This window comes from Cylas formicarius, unplaced genomic scaffold (genome assembly GCF_029955315.1).
Source record: "Cylas formicarius isolate icCylForm1 unplaced genomic scaffold, icCylForm1.1 PGA_scaffold_1__22_contigs__length_36826433, whole genome shotgun sequence".
Taxonomy (NCBI): Eukaryota; Metazoa; Arthropoda; class Insecta; order Coleoptera; family Brentidae; genus Cylas; species Cylas formicarius.
Window position 1 is genome coordinate 32,833,890 of NW_026844264.1, and position 15,438 is coordinate 32,849,327.

Below are 15,438 nucleotides of genomic sequence, written 5' to 3' on the forward strand. Positions count from 1 at the left end.
GGTTTCCTCCGTAAGTAGAGTCTATCACGAAGGGGGTCAGACGAGGCTCCAAACATTTGGCTCGCGCATCCTCGCGTGTGCCGAACATTTCGAAGCCAAATTCGCCGAGTCCCGGTCCATATTTTCCGGTACCCGCGTCCGGAGCGAGAGCAAAAACAATAAAAGAGGAGGGGAGCGCATCTTCGCAGGACCGGACTCGCCTCGTACCCGTCGAACCTCAATATCAAATTCCATTTAATTGTTTATTTATTTATTCGGAATTTATTTATTTAAAAAGCGTCGGAAAACCGCGAACAGGCGATGTATAATTGATGATTTATATTACATTATATTTATGTATTTGGTGGTTTGCATGTTTAATGGTAATTTTAACTCAGAATGTGCAGTTCGCCCACCTTCTAGCAGAGTCCCAGATGAAGCCAACGCCATAGTCACATCATTTCGCGATCTGATCTTCGAAAAAAAGAAGATATTAACGAAAATGTTGAATAACAATGGCACCAATATGGAACCATGAGGAACGCCCGAGAGAGTAACGAATTTAGTTATTTAGTTATATAAAAATGATTTTCCGCGACTTATTGCGTACATCAGCATATAACCTCACTTTCCGGTATTTCCTTGGAAAAAACACAAAAACAATAGAAATCCACTACACAGTACCTCTTCGGTACTGGAAAACTATTGTTCGAGTCAAAAAGTAAAATTTTAAGTTGATATCTGCTGGTTTGTTATATATTTTCGATCACAAATTGGCGCGATGACCGCCGGGGTCGCCCGATTTGACGCAACTCGATTTTCGCAATCCCGGTCCTGCGGATCGAGGGTGGAATCGGACAAGTGAAATACGGCGTGGGGTAGCGTAAGCCGACATTACACGGTTTCAATCAGGCCGACGGGGGAAAGGAGCATTGTTGTGAAAAGTCAGCGGGTTTTGTTTGATTAGAAAAGCCAGGTCCGTTTTGTCCCTAATCATCGACGTGAATGAATCTGCGACGTTTTTAGATATGAATAGGATGGTGGTAGTCGCAGTGGAGGGGTGGGGGGTCAATACCCGATATCTTGGAATTAATTTCCATAGATCGACTTAAATAAAATAATAAATAAAATTAATAATTATACACGATTATAATTGGGAAAAGTTATGCAAAAAACTTCCAACACTCAAGTCAATTTTGCCGAGATATTTCTAAATGAAATACAAAACTGAATACAAAAAAACTGTAGCAAGGGACACTTTACAGTGAAACAAGTTTTTAAAATACTAAAAATTTTATGGCTTGGTAGGATTTTGCAGAATGAAAAACAGCAATAGGAGGTACTTAAGTACCTACTCTGTTTCAAAATTGAAATCTATCTACATCTTCAATTATACGTTTATCTGATATTAAGCGGCTATAAACAGGCAGAACATCTCCCGGTATAAGATGAATCATGTCTTTTAAGTTTTTAAGCTTCTCTTCGGAGATTGAGGCTTTCACATAATATCAACATAGTCATCAGGCGTATTAACATGTTGGCATGATTTCAATTTGCATTCTATATCGCTGAAGTCTGAGTCTCGCGGTAAGAAGGTGTGTCCTGAGATTAGAAAATTTAGGGTAATTGTTTCGAGATTTGGGGTATTTTGTAAAATTTAAGTAAGGAAAAGTCCTCCATAGAATAAGATGTTTCGGTTCTGAGGAAATGTATGTTTGACTGTTCTTTAATATACTTGGCGAGCTTTTTCTTCCACCCGAACGTAAGAATATCCGCGGTCTCTTTACCTCTGTGAATTCTGCCTTTTATAGAATACAATATGGGTGGGTATTCGTAGTAAAGGTATTTCTTTTTGAAGGTTAAAAGCACTCATATTCATCATTGCCTTTAACATTTTCAAAATCTTTTTACATCTATTTACAAAACTTCTGAATTCCTCCTGCGTCGGTTTTTGTTGAGTCGAACTTCGGGTTCGAAAGATTTTGCAGAATAAAGAGGTATTAATCATTGACCAGATTTTCTAAAATATTATATGAAATTAATTTTGTTTTTAATTATTATTCATTAAAGTATAGCTGCCTTCAAAAGGGAATTAGTACCCATTGTAGGTGACCAACCATTTTTTGTCCAAAAAGAGAAAGAATCTATTTTATAGGTTAAAAAGAAAATAAAAAAAGATAAAAACTTTATTTTCTTTTAAAAACATGTTTTTCTTCATGTAAATTTTTTTTGCTAACTGAAGATGTTCGCCTAATAACGTAGCCACATCCAAGCAATTTGCATATTAAATTTGACTGTTAAGAGGGCAGATAATGCTTTTACAGAAAGTTGAGATTTCTCACTTTTAAATTTTCATGCGGCATCTTTGTCAAGATCTCTTTTCTCATGGTTCCATTTCTTCAATTTCTCGTCATTGAAATGTAAATTTACTCTTCGAATTTCTTCAAAGAGACAATTGTCATTAACAACAATGTCTTTTACTTACCTCGTTACAAATTCGACTGCTGAAGAAACTTTTTTAAATCAGATTTTACTATTTGAAACAATTTAATGCTCTGAAGTTCACTATCTATTCTTCGATATATTCATAGCAAATTTTATATAAAAAAAATAAGTTTTTTTAAAAATTCAGTCAGTTTGTTCTGGTAGAATTAATTGCAGTATGAAATCGTTTAATATAATACAAGACTTCTGCTCCTTCAATTTGTAGCGTAATTTTATGAAACAGCGACGCCTGACTGTGAACAAAATAAAGCGTTGTTTCAAATGGACCCTTCTGACGTACCGTTTTGAAAGAATTTCTTCAAAATTGTAGGACATTTGCCTAGGCTTCAAAAATATGAACGTAGTGGATCATATAACTGCAAAACGCGTTCTAATGCACATTTCATTTCAGAAAATTTTGTAATTTTGCTATTAGTATTTGTGTTATCAACCGAAAGCATTAAAATTGTTATGTTTTAACTCGAAATAATTCATTAGACAAAACGTCTGATTTTTCCCCGTCCATTCCAATTTTAAAATCTTAGTAATCATTGTGATTCGATGCGTCTGATTTTTTGATAGCATTTTCCGGTAGTATTCATTAAATACGCTGACTCATGGTTTGTTCGGGCACAAGAAATTTTTTAAAATAATTTAGTAGTACGGTCCACTTTGGTTGTGGATTATTGCGTGAAAAGGAAAGTACGGTTTTTAATAAAAAAAATGTCGCAATTATTCTATACTGAGGTGGGATAGTTATTTTGCTTTTGCTCTCCTGCGTGTATCATTGTTTTTGCCGTAAATCTAAACTTCAAGTATTTTACGTGAAATAAACGGTGCCTTTCAGAAGAAGAAGCCAACGCTCAAACGGCCGCTACAGTCTTTACCCTCCCCTAGTTTTTATACGCATAAATAAAAAACGAGACGCATATAAGCTCGGTCCGATTGCCAAATATTTACCGGCCGCGAGTACGCGTCGACATCAAAGAATTAAAATTAATGCAAACACACTGCGCTGGATGGTGCCGGCGGTGGGGAGAGGTTGTTTATAAAGGGGTGAAAAGGAAAGGGGGCCGCGACCGCACCCGCACATTACGTAGGCTCATAGTCATGCTTCACGGTAGAATTTGCTTTATGAATTGATGAACGTATTTGCTGGAAATCTTGTGGGATTGCTGTTAGCGGTGGCGGGGGCGGGGGGCGCTCGTTGCGTCATTTGTCTATCGCGAAAATGAAAGTCTCCGTAACAAGGCGATCGTAAAAATGAGAGAGAAACCGAAAAATCTGCACGTTCGTAACATGTTCGTTCTCAAAGAGAATAAAAGTTTATGCCATTGGGTCTTGCAGATCTTTTGATATGCATTTTTTTTCGATAATCGGAGAACAGAGAAACGAACAAACAGACAAAAAAAAACTTTTTTTTTCGACGCTGATTCCATCTGTACCAAAAAAAAAACACTAACTACTATAAATAATTTTTAACAATATTGTCTGTTAATAAATTAATAACAACTTATTAAAAAAAAAGTAGAAATGTTATGCATCAACCACATCCTGCTCCTAATTAATTATGGTACTTCTAGCAATGTTGGCAAATCCTCTTCTAAAAATTAGCTTTTTTGGCAGGAAAGAAGGTCCAATTAAGTAATTCTTAACAATTCCAGTCCAAACACTTAGTAGTGTGGGCAATTTTGTCCAAAAGCAATTGACAAAAATTAACACCCTGGGGAAAATCTCTGGGAAGTAACGCTTGGCTTCGACAAGGTCGCATAATACCGCATAACGTTCTAACTTCAATTTTTTCGAATTTTCCGTGTCACTTGTATTTTAGTAATGCAATATTATTTTTTATCTGTTCTTACATTTCAAGGTTTCACTTGAAAGATTCGGAGCATAATAAAGAAAATCCTACAGCAGGCTATGATGAATGTGATTATGCAAAGAACATAATAATAAATACCTTGCTGCAGGAGAAGAATATAAAAAAGATGGAACCTGAAACATTAATAATTTCAGCTGACCTACAAAAGGTAAAAATTGAATCTAATTGTTTGTTTAATAATAATAATTTTGGTTGTTTTTTATTCTAGGTTATAATGCTACCTCGAGTTGAAATGTTTAAGGAAGTTATTTCAAATGAAGTCAAAAGCGATGAAATACATATACATATATACATATATATTTGAAATATTATATACATAAATATTTGATGATTTGACAAATATAATATACATAAATATTTGAAATATTGTAAGATAGGCTTTGTTTATTTAGTAATGCATTGGCAATAAAAAAATGCTTTTTATAACGCGTTTATCTAAATATTTTCCCTTGAAAAGCACTTTTAACGTAATTGCGGTTCGTTAGTCTCGCTAAAACTCGAAAACGGCAGAACGGATTTATCTTATCTTGGTCTTGAAATGTTCTTGGAGGTTTAGGGAAGGTTTGAAAGGTGAGAAAAATTATAATAACAAATGGGAAAACCCTAAAAACAGACCTTCATCATGATCGTGATAGAATTGATGGTTAATAAGGTATTGTGGTGTTTGGGAATGACAGTACCGAATCATCATGTCCACGATGTATTAAACCACGAGTTGCAGAGAGAACAACAGTACGATATTGGAGCGTTGGCCGAAAAATGTTCTACAATTAAATAAACAACAAAGATTTGCGTACACAACTTTGATAGACGGTATGAACAGTGGATCTGATGGAATTTATTCCCTTGCTCCCGGACGAACCGGCCAAACGTCCTTAATTTCATCGCTTTTGGCGATGATCATATCGCGAAATGATGTTGCTCTAGCGTTGACTTCATTTGGAATAACTGCGAATCTGCTAGAAGAAACACCAACTTGCAACATAGCAACAAATAGCGCAATGGCCAAGATCCGACGGGTACGCAAATTGACTGTTTGGGACGAATGCACGATGGCGCATAAGAGGTCACTATAGGCACCGGACAGAACGTTGAAGGATCATCGTGACAACCAAAATATTTTTCGTGGTCAGGTGGTTTTCATCAGACTCTTCAACTGTTGCTGATGAACTAAATGATTGCTTAAAATCATCGAATTTGTTAGACATTGGAAATAATAGAGTTGCAGTGGACACCTCGACCGGATTCATCCCATTACCCACAGATTTTTGTCACATCACAGATTCAAAAGCGGAACTTATTCAGCCTGTCTTCCCAGATATAGCGCAAAATTAGCTGGGTGAACGAGCAATATTGGAGGCAAAAAATAAAGATGTCGAGGATCTCAATGCGACCATTCAGAATTTTCTTCCAGGACAGTTGGTTTCCTTCAAATCAGTAGAGATACTTTTGAACCAGGATGGATGACGTAGTCAACTATCCCACGGGGTTTTTTAATTCACTGGAATTGCCTGGATTAGCAGGTAAAAGTAGGATCAGTTGTCATCAGGTAAAAGTAGGATCAGTTGTCATCATGCTGAGCAACATAAATCAACCTCGACTGTGCAATGGAACAAGACTTGCTGTGAAAAAGCTGATAAATCATAAAAGGAAAATACAAAGGAAAGGATGTCCTGATGATTCCAACGGATTTACCATTCGATTTTATGCGATGCTTACAATTTCCAGTACGTTTGGCATTTGCGATGACCATAAATAAATCGCAAGGACACTCGTTAGAAGTTTGCCTGTTTCGCGCGTGCCCGTGCGTCGGAAAACCGTCTTCTTTGTTTATTTACGAACCACAAAACAATACGAAAAATATAGTTTATGAGAAAGCCGTGTGTGTCTGGTTGGTATTTCATAATAATAAGAAAACTTGATGCTTCATTCAAAAAATGCTTTTTTATTAAATACGGATTCGCTTGTTTTAAGATTATTTTATACAAAAGTTTTTATTATTTTTTAATTTTTTTATTTATTATTTTATACAAGATTTTCAGAGAGCGGCCGTACTTGGGGCCACGTTCGCCCCACAACGAACCTAATAGGCGTGCGAACGGGGGCTTCGCGGAGACATTATCATATTAAAACCTCATCGGAAAAAGTTAGATCGGATCCCGTGTCAAAGCCCGTAATTACACGGTGGCAAAGTGGTCGGAGACGTCGCGCCCCCCTCCCGGAGGCTTTTTGGGGCACGCGCTCGGCCACGTGGACCCGGGCTTCGGGCCACGTGTTCCCCGACTCTGGTTACGTCCGCGGGGGCGGTCGGCGACGCCGCCCCCGGCCTCTCACATGGGAAATCTACGCTACGATGTTTAATCCGAGGAATCTGGAGGAAAAAGGACGACGACGCGGCGAAGGGAGCTGGGAGGGGGGCGATACCCGCGGCGTAATTTGATTACGAGCGATGTTCCTTTCGGTTAACTCGGTGCTTGAGCGAACTTAAAAGCCGCGTTCCCGTCGGGTCGCCATAAGTCATAAAATGTCTGGGGAAAGAATTCCGTATACACAGGGTGTGCAGTATAAAAAGATGTACTGGGTTTCCTATTTACGGAACACTGTGCTACTTTTTTGTGAAATTAAAGATGGCATCAATAAAATTATCACGGCGCTCTTGGATTTTGAGATACGTTGTGACATCCAAGACCATCGATTTTAGGACCACCCCCGTGTCTCCGTTGTCTTATAAGTCATTCAAGAGTTTAAAAAACGTTCGTGTAGGATTTTTTCTATAGAATCCAGTGGCGTAGTTTGTTATGCACCTGATTTGTCCGTTTTTTAGTTATGAAGCAAGAATATCTTTCTTTAAATCAAACATCGTGTATATTATTTTTTATTATAATTGGAAATCACTTAAGCTTTTCAGACATATAAATTATATAAAGTCGTTTAGAAAATTAAGCTCAAAATTTAATTTTTTTAATGATAATTAAGAACAATATGCTACAATTATTAACTTACAAGAAACTCAATACTTTAAAATTCAATTATTTAAATGTGTTTTATAAGTTACGAACTGTAATAATTTTTAACTTATTACAGTTCCTTATTACATTAGTTGATACGATAACATTACATTTAAAGAATATTAACATAATATTATACCTAAAGCTGTTGTTCAAATTGGAGACCATTTTCTCGAATGCAAAACCCGCATTTTTCTTTTTTTTTTATGGCATTTAAAATAATTATTCCTTTTCCTCATATACTGCATTTTACATATATTTCCATAAAAAGAGATCTAAAACTGATACATTTAGATGTCTTGGAGGCCATCTTACAGGTCTGTCGGTACCTATCCATTTTATATATATATATATATATATATATATATATATATATATATATATATATATATATATATATATATATATATATATATATATATATATATATATATATATATATATATATATATATATATATATATATATATATATATATATATATATATATATATATATATATATATATATATATATATATATATATATATATATATATATATATATATATATATATATATATATATATATATATATATATATATATATATATATATATATATATATATATATATATATATACAAACTTGTGCTAGGAAAGATACGAATAGGTAACATTAAACCCTGGTTTACATTAGAAGTCAAGAATATTACAAGGGAAAAGAAGGAAAAATACTTACAATACAAGAAATCTCCAACACCGGAGAACCGAAATATCTACACCGAAATAAGGAACAGGACTAATAACAGAGTACGAGAAACTAAAGAAGAATATTGGCAGCGATTTAGTAACGCAATGGAGGCGGATATATACGGAGCACCAAAAAAGTATTTGGAAGATGTTGAGGGGTCTGAAACGCGAAACAAATGAAACAATACAATTAAGAACAATTGCAGAAGATACTTGGGAAAAATATTTCAGAGACCTATACGCAGAAACAGATGAACCAATGAAAGCACAAGGGACAAGCCAAAGAGATAATACAGGAGATCACGCGCAAATTACCTACAAGCAAGTAGAACAGACAATAAAGTAGTAATCAAGATAAAATACTAAACGAGCCAATAACAAACGCGGGCACGGCTATCATAGAGGAATATACAAAACTGTTTAACAATATATAACAATATAAGAAAATACCAGAGGAATGGAAACAAAGTATAACAATACCCATTTTTAAAAAGGGAGATAAAACAGACCCAGCAAACTATCGAGGGATAACATTACTGAGCACCTCGCTAAAACTTTTGACTAGGATCATTGCGGATAAAATCTCCTCAACAGTGCCAATAAGCGAGGAACAACAAGGATTCCGAAGAAACCGCTCCACTACCGATGCATTATTCATACTCAGGCAACTGGCTGAAAAATCTTTGGAATATAACTCTCCAGCCTATAGATATAGATTTAAAAAATCCCTTTGAAAGAGTCCAACTAAAAGACATTATCACGATCTTGGAAAGCAGTAATGTCTCGAAAGGACTCACAGAACTTATCAAGGACAACAACCCAAATAAGAAGAAACTTTACCTTAACGCAGCATCTCCGAGCTTCAACTGGTATTCGCCAGGACGGCAGTCTCAGCCCTCTGCTATTGAACACAATCATGGACCAATTAATAAAAACCGTTAAGAATACTGGATTAGCATATCGAATGGGAATACATAAAGTAAACATATTATGCTATGGCGATGACGCAGTACTTATTGCAGAGTCAGGGGACGACCTCCAAAGAATGCTACAAGCTTTTAACAGACAAACAGAAAAACTTAACATGCAAATTTCCACAAATAAGACCAAATGCATGACCATTGCAAAGGAGCCTCTGCGGTGCAAATTGGTAATAAAAAACAAAACTATTGATCAGATAATGTCACTCGAATACCTGGGATGCAAAATTACCAGCTCTGGATTCCTGGAAGAAGAAGTAAGGAAACAAACCAACAAGGCTGCCGCAATATCAGGACATCTTAAATATCCCATATGGAAAAACAAACATTTGAGTGCAGAATGTAAGTCAAGAATATACAAAACCTGCGTACGACCGGTGATGACATATGGTGCGGAAACCAGAGCTGAAACATCAGTAACAAAGAGAATCCTACGAACTACTGAAATGAAGACCTTAAGAATGATAACTGGATACACATTGGGGGACAGACAGAGAAATGTTGACATAAGAGAAAAGTGCCAAACAAATGACGTTGTCAGATGGGTAAGGCAGAGAAGGAGAGAATGGAACCAGCATGTCAGTAGAACGGGCCCCGACAGAATGGCCATAATAATTCGCAACAACGTACCCCATGGCAGAAGACCTACTGGACGACCACCTAAACGTTGGCGAGATAGTTGACAGTCAACGTCGCAAGAGTTGCTTAGACGAGGAGGAAACCGGAACTAAACAGGCGATACGCCGTCTAAAAGAGGAAGAAGAAGAAGCAATAAAGTTTTCCTAACTTAATGTTTCAATTTAAAATAGTGCGACACAATATGTCATACTGAACGCCTGGCCAACTTGATCAACATCTATTTAGTTAACTTACATGATTCAAGAACGGCTTATTCAAATATCAACGATCTATATATTCTTGAAATCAAGAGAAAAAGATCTTTCGTCATAAAAGAACTTAAAAATAGAAAACTTGCCGCTGTTTCTGGTGTATGCCATGCTCGTTTGTTTTCTCTTCAAGTTTACCTTACCTTACGTAGATACAGGGTGAAAAAGGAAAATGACCATTTAACAATATTTTCCTTACAAGGATACGGCTAAAAATGACGTCAAAAATATTTTAGGCTTATTATGTTGGGTACGGCCAAAGTCTTCTTTTATTTTCCTTACGGGTTTTATATTGCATTTCTACATTTTCCAAATGGAATACTTTTTCCGGTGAAGAAAACCGATCGACAGTGAACAAAATTGAGAGAAAATTTATAGAAAAAATGTTTCAGACATTATTCTTAATTTTAAATTATCTAAATTTTGGTTTTTTATTTCGTCACTTTTGATTTTGAATATCCCCGATGGGGTAATATCTGGAGATCATTCTGGATATTTTGCGTTAAACAAATTAAAAACTTCTTTTCGAGTTCTCGTTTTTCCTCCATATCCAATTGTCCGAGTTTCTTTTAGATACGTCACATTCATTTTCTTTTCTGCGTTGAGTTTTTGTTTTGTATTTAGAGTGTATTGGCTCACCTTCAATATTTAATACGTAATTGTGGGATTACAAATATTTTAGTGTCTATTTTGCACCAAAAACTCTTCTGTAGTTTTCTCAGGCAACGTAGACAAATTTGCTATAGACTCCTCAAATCTTTACTTAGCGATTCATTAGTCTTATCTGAAATGACGTCTGTGGTGCCATGGTTAGTACGGGATACAAGGGCTACAAATTTCTAGTCCACCCCGGATCTACGGTATACGCAAATTTCAACATGCCGGTTCAAAACTAGTGATTAGATATGCAAATTATGTGTTTTTCTTTCGGACTGACGTTCCTAATATCAATTTTTAAGGTATGTTTCCGGCTCATTCGAGAGTAACTTTCGAATTTTAAACGACACAACCTATTTTTGGATTCAGAAAAAAATTCGTAGAATAGGCCGGTTTTTCAATTTTTTTTATTTTTTCATTTAATTTTTGAAAATTAAGTGTATAAATACTATTTATCATGTAAATGAAGCTTTTCTTTACTTGTCTAATGGCAAATAGCATTTAATTCATTGAACTTTTTATTTTTTAGGATAACCTTTTTGTTTCAAGTAGCATGCTAGTGGGAACACAAACTTTTTAAAACCAGATAAGTAAATACTTAAAAAGAAAAGCAACTTAGGTCCGTATGATTAAAAAATCTGGTAGTGGATACGTTTCTGATATACGGGAAATGCAGCAAAAACTCTCGACAGGCCCGCTAGCCAGGACGTCGCCTTCCTGCGCATTCTTTCTTTAGAAACCTGGAATTCAAAATCAAAAATCCACGAAATAATCGACATGATACCACTTTCAAATCGATTTTGCCGACATTGTTGAGGTTTTATTTTCTAACAGATTTTCGAAATATTGTGTTGAATTAACCCGAAAACAGATTTGAAAAAATATATATATTTCTATTCTTTTGTTCTTCTGTGCTTGTAGCTTATGACGTACGTATACATACAATCCTTACGTTAGTTTTTGGCTGTATCCCCGTATTCCAAAAGCACATCAACTCTGTACCATAATAAAACTCTTTCAATAAACAATTCTAATCGAAGAAGAAAGTCTCCCTTGAATTTTCATCTTTTTCCATTCCGCTGCAAAAGCTAATTGAGAGTTTCTTTTGCATTTTTAATCTTACCGACTTATAATGAATAGAAGCAAAGCCACCTATTTTGTTTTTATAACAATGCATTGACTTATCTGTTTTTTTTTCATCCTGTGAGCTTATTTTTTAACGGATTTTGAAAATTTTGGTCTCAAAATGTTGCAAACTTTTTATTCCCACTAGGGTGCTATTTGGAAAAACTAGGTTAAAGTTTCATTTACAATTTGTTCATTATCAGGTGACCCACTAAACAGTATTTATGATGGTCACAGCCTCCTAGAAACAATTTTCATAAATTAAATAAAAATTAAAAAAACAAACAAAAATATACATAGAATGATCTCCTGAATCCAAAAATGCAAAAAAATATAGGTTTTCCATTTAAAATTCTTTTTCTCTTAAACCGGAAGTGCAATCATTGACTACATATTGTCAAAAAAAAATTACATTCATCCTATATTAGCCCTTCCAAATATCAAATCGCTATCTCAAGCCGTTCAAAAGTTATAGTGTGTTCTCACTTTCTTGTGTCACCCGGTATATATTTTGCTAAAAAATTAATTATTATGTGAAAATATTACGAAAGATCGACCAAAGACCAAAGACCTCCAAAGTAATGGATACAAGTTCGGAAGTATATAGAGCATCACATTTATAAACAATAAATAAAGTTAAATTGATACTCGACTCACCTTCCAGCGTCTTGTTCCTTGCGAGGAGCGCCAGCAAAACCTCCGAGTTTGGCGGACCTTCCACCGAATGCGGAGTCATCAGACCCGGCGGAGGCAACACGGGAATATGTGGCAACGTCGTCCTCGTCTGGTCCAAAATTGACATTTCGACATTGACATCAGTTATCCTGCGATCGGATATTCTTGTTATTATTTCATTTGTATTTATATCAAACAGGTCAAAGATATGCTGTACAACCAAAATACTTTAAATCGTTTGATATAAAACTGTAGTAACGAGACTTGTAGGTAAACGTTACGACAATCTGATGACGTTCGCTGTTATAGCCCAAGACAATTAAAATTGAGAAGGCATCATTAATATGTGTGTATAGTTTGTTCTCTTTGGTGATTATTTAATAATCTAATCATGAAATGTTTGTATTAATTGTATGATCATGAACATATTACGTAAGTGCAAAATTGTGGGAAATCGAGTTAAGTTCATCATTAATCCTTAAATATAAATACTAATAAAAATTTTCGCTATTATGCATGCAAAGTTTTACGGATAAATTCTGAAAAGTTATACTTTTTGCAGTTCTGCCGGAGCAGCGATATAATTTGTCATTCGGAGCTAAATGCCAGTAACCTGTCATGTCAATTTCTAAGATTTATCTATATTTTTTTGTCTAATTACCCCATAAATTCTTATTCCTATGGTCAAATCTAAAAAAGAATTGACACTTTTTAGGTTAATGTTTGAAGTCAATACTCAATTCCGGTTCAATAACCTTTTGTCTTTAAAATTTAAGAATTTCCGAATTTCAATGGCGCTCGAGTAAGATAGGGTTTTTAGAGTGTTGATGCAATAGACATGGGCGTTTTCAAGCTGTATGTGAATGAAAATAGGCTAGCAGCACTAAATTTTGACTTGACTTTACTGAATAATAAGTATATATTACACAGAACTTTGATACGGCGCCATAGAAAATCATCAATCAATCAATCAAACAGGCAATCTACTGTATCCTTGATTTTTCAGCAATTCATGTCAGTGTTTTAGGTGTAAACGTCTTTTTACGAGATCTTGGAAGTTTTCCTAAATTTTGAACTTCCCCGGAAAATTTGTCAGCCCTCGAGTAAAAAGACCTTATGACCTAGTTAAGTTGCAATTATATTATCGACAGAGTTTATTAAACATGAGATCGATCTGTGGTCTGATATTTTATTGTCAATAACAAAAGTATCACATGAAAAATTAGAATACATATTTGCTAAATCAAAGTAGGAACATTTTATTAATTTTTGTGTACTCTATAAGGTTTTTTGTGAATTATCAACATTTCTATAACTTATAGTAACTTACCATGAAAAAATTCTAATTTACCACTAGGAGAATGATAAATCTCCACCAAACTTTCTTTCTACTTATTTCTAACAATAATTAGAATACCGACAAAATGCACAGTGTGTGTCGTTAGTGTTTAGTAACTATACTCTTGATTTTTCGATAATTAATGTCAGTATTTCCAGGAAGTTTTATTAAATTTTGGACTTCCGCGGATAGTTTCTCATTTTTGTTTTGTAAAATACTCCCCACAAATAAAAAAAAAGAAGAAAAGAGGAAAAAGCTTGTGAATTATTTGTAGCAGTTTCAGAAACCGCCCATTCTGACTCGACTTTACTAAATAATACGTACAACGTTGATACTTGAAAACTTCAGGGACAACCTGTATAGTATGCAAGTAATTTTAGACGTTAGCAAACGGTCACAAACAGAGAGATCTTGGAAATTTTCGTAAATTTTGAACTTCAGGCGAAAATTTCTCAATTTTTTTTCTAGAAACACAGCCCATGAGTAGAGAAAAAATAAAAAAACGAGGAGAAAACATATGAATTATTTGTAAAACTTTCAGACACCGACCGCCCATTTTTTTTCGAACATTGATACTATTTTGATGATGATTTTAACACTTCAGGGACACCTGGTATAGTACGACAGTAATTTTAGATGGTAGCAAACAGTAACAAACAATCAACGGTAGCTTTGATTTTTCAATAATCAATATCAGCGTTTCAAGTTATAAACGTTTTTTTCCATAATTTCGCTAGACATTGGAAGTGCTTGAAAATTTTGCGCTTCCACGGAAAGTTTTTTAATTATTTTTCCGTAAACGAATACCCCCCGCGAGGAAGAAAAAAATTGAAAGAAGAAAAATAAAAAAATATATTAACTGTTTGTAAAACTTACATAATTGTTTTCCAATTTACTGACAACTTTTAGCACTTCAGGGACAACCTGTACGAAAAAACCTGCGTGTTCGGCAAGTTGGTTGAGACAGTGACGTATACGGGACGACCTTGGAAGTTCTCGCAAATTTTGCACTTCCACGGGAAGTTTCTTAATTATTTTTGAAAAATTGAAGAATTGAATTTTTTTTTTATTTGAATTTATTGACAACTTTGCCACTTTTAGTACTTCAGGGACAACCTGTATGAAAAAAACTTGCGGGTTTGAAAGTAATATAGAGTGACGGTGCCACATAAAAGCGTTTTGGTTAGTTTTGGTTGACACAGTGACGTATACGAGGCGAAAGATAACATACAGAAAACGAACTGTACCTTTGATTTTTCCGTAATAGGCGTCATCATTTCGAGTTGGAAAACCGCGACCGGACGAAATCACTGGGCGAAAACGCGCGCGGTTATCCGAACGTCGTCCCCATCGGCCGGGTTATATTTTTCAATTTGCCCGGGGCCTCTTTAATTTCACTAAAAGTGTTCACCCCGACGTTTCTCCCCAGATTCACTGCCTCCGCGTAGGGTTCGTCCCCCTCTACTGGGCCGCCATTATTAAACCGACTCCGGATAATAGAGTGTGACGTCAATAAGGACGTCGGGCGTCGGCGCGTACCCGCCGGATCCTCCCACAGAAAAAAAGGGCCCGCTTCAGCGGCCTTTCAGGCAGTTTCAGGAGTCATTGTCGATACACACCGCGTTCCTTTGAAACACTACACGCACAGGAATATTCTTATCGCCTTCGCCAAATATTGATTTGTAAATATCG

General features: G+C 35.4%; 1 protein-coding gene across 1 annotated transcript in view; it reads right to left on the reverse strand.

The window, feature by feature from the left end:
* The window catches only part of LOC132696209 (LIM/homeobox protein Lhx3), a 58,157-nt gene extending 42,972 nt beyond the window's left edge, over positions 1-15,185 (reverse strand). The window contains exons 1-2 of the mRNA XM_060660919.1: positions 14,994-15,185; positions 12,390-12,556 (exon numbers count right to left, since the gene is read on the reverse strand). Coding sequence (XP_060516902.1) covers positions 12,390-12,534 — 145 coding nt within the window. The 5' untranslated portion in view covers positions 12,535-12,556; positions 14,994-15,185. The remainder of the gene's footprint in view (positions 1-12,389; positions 12,557-14,993) is intronic.
* Between the last annotated feature and the right edge of the window lie 253 nt (positions 15,186-15,438).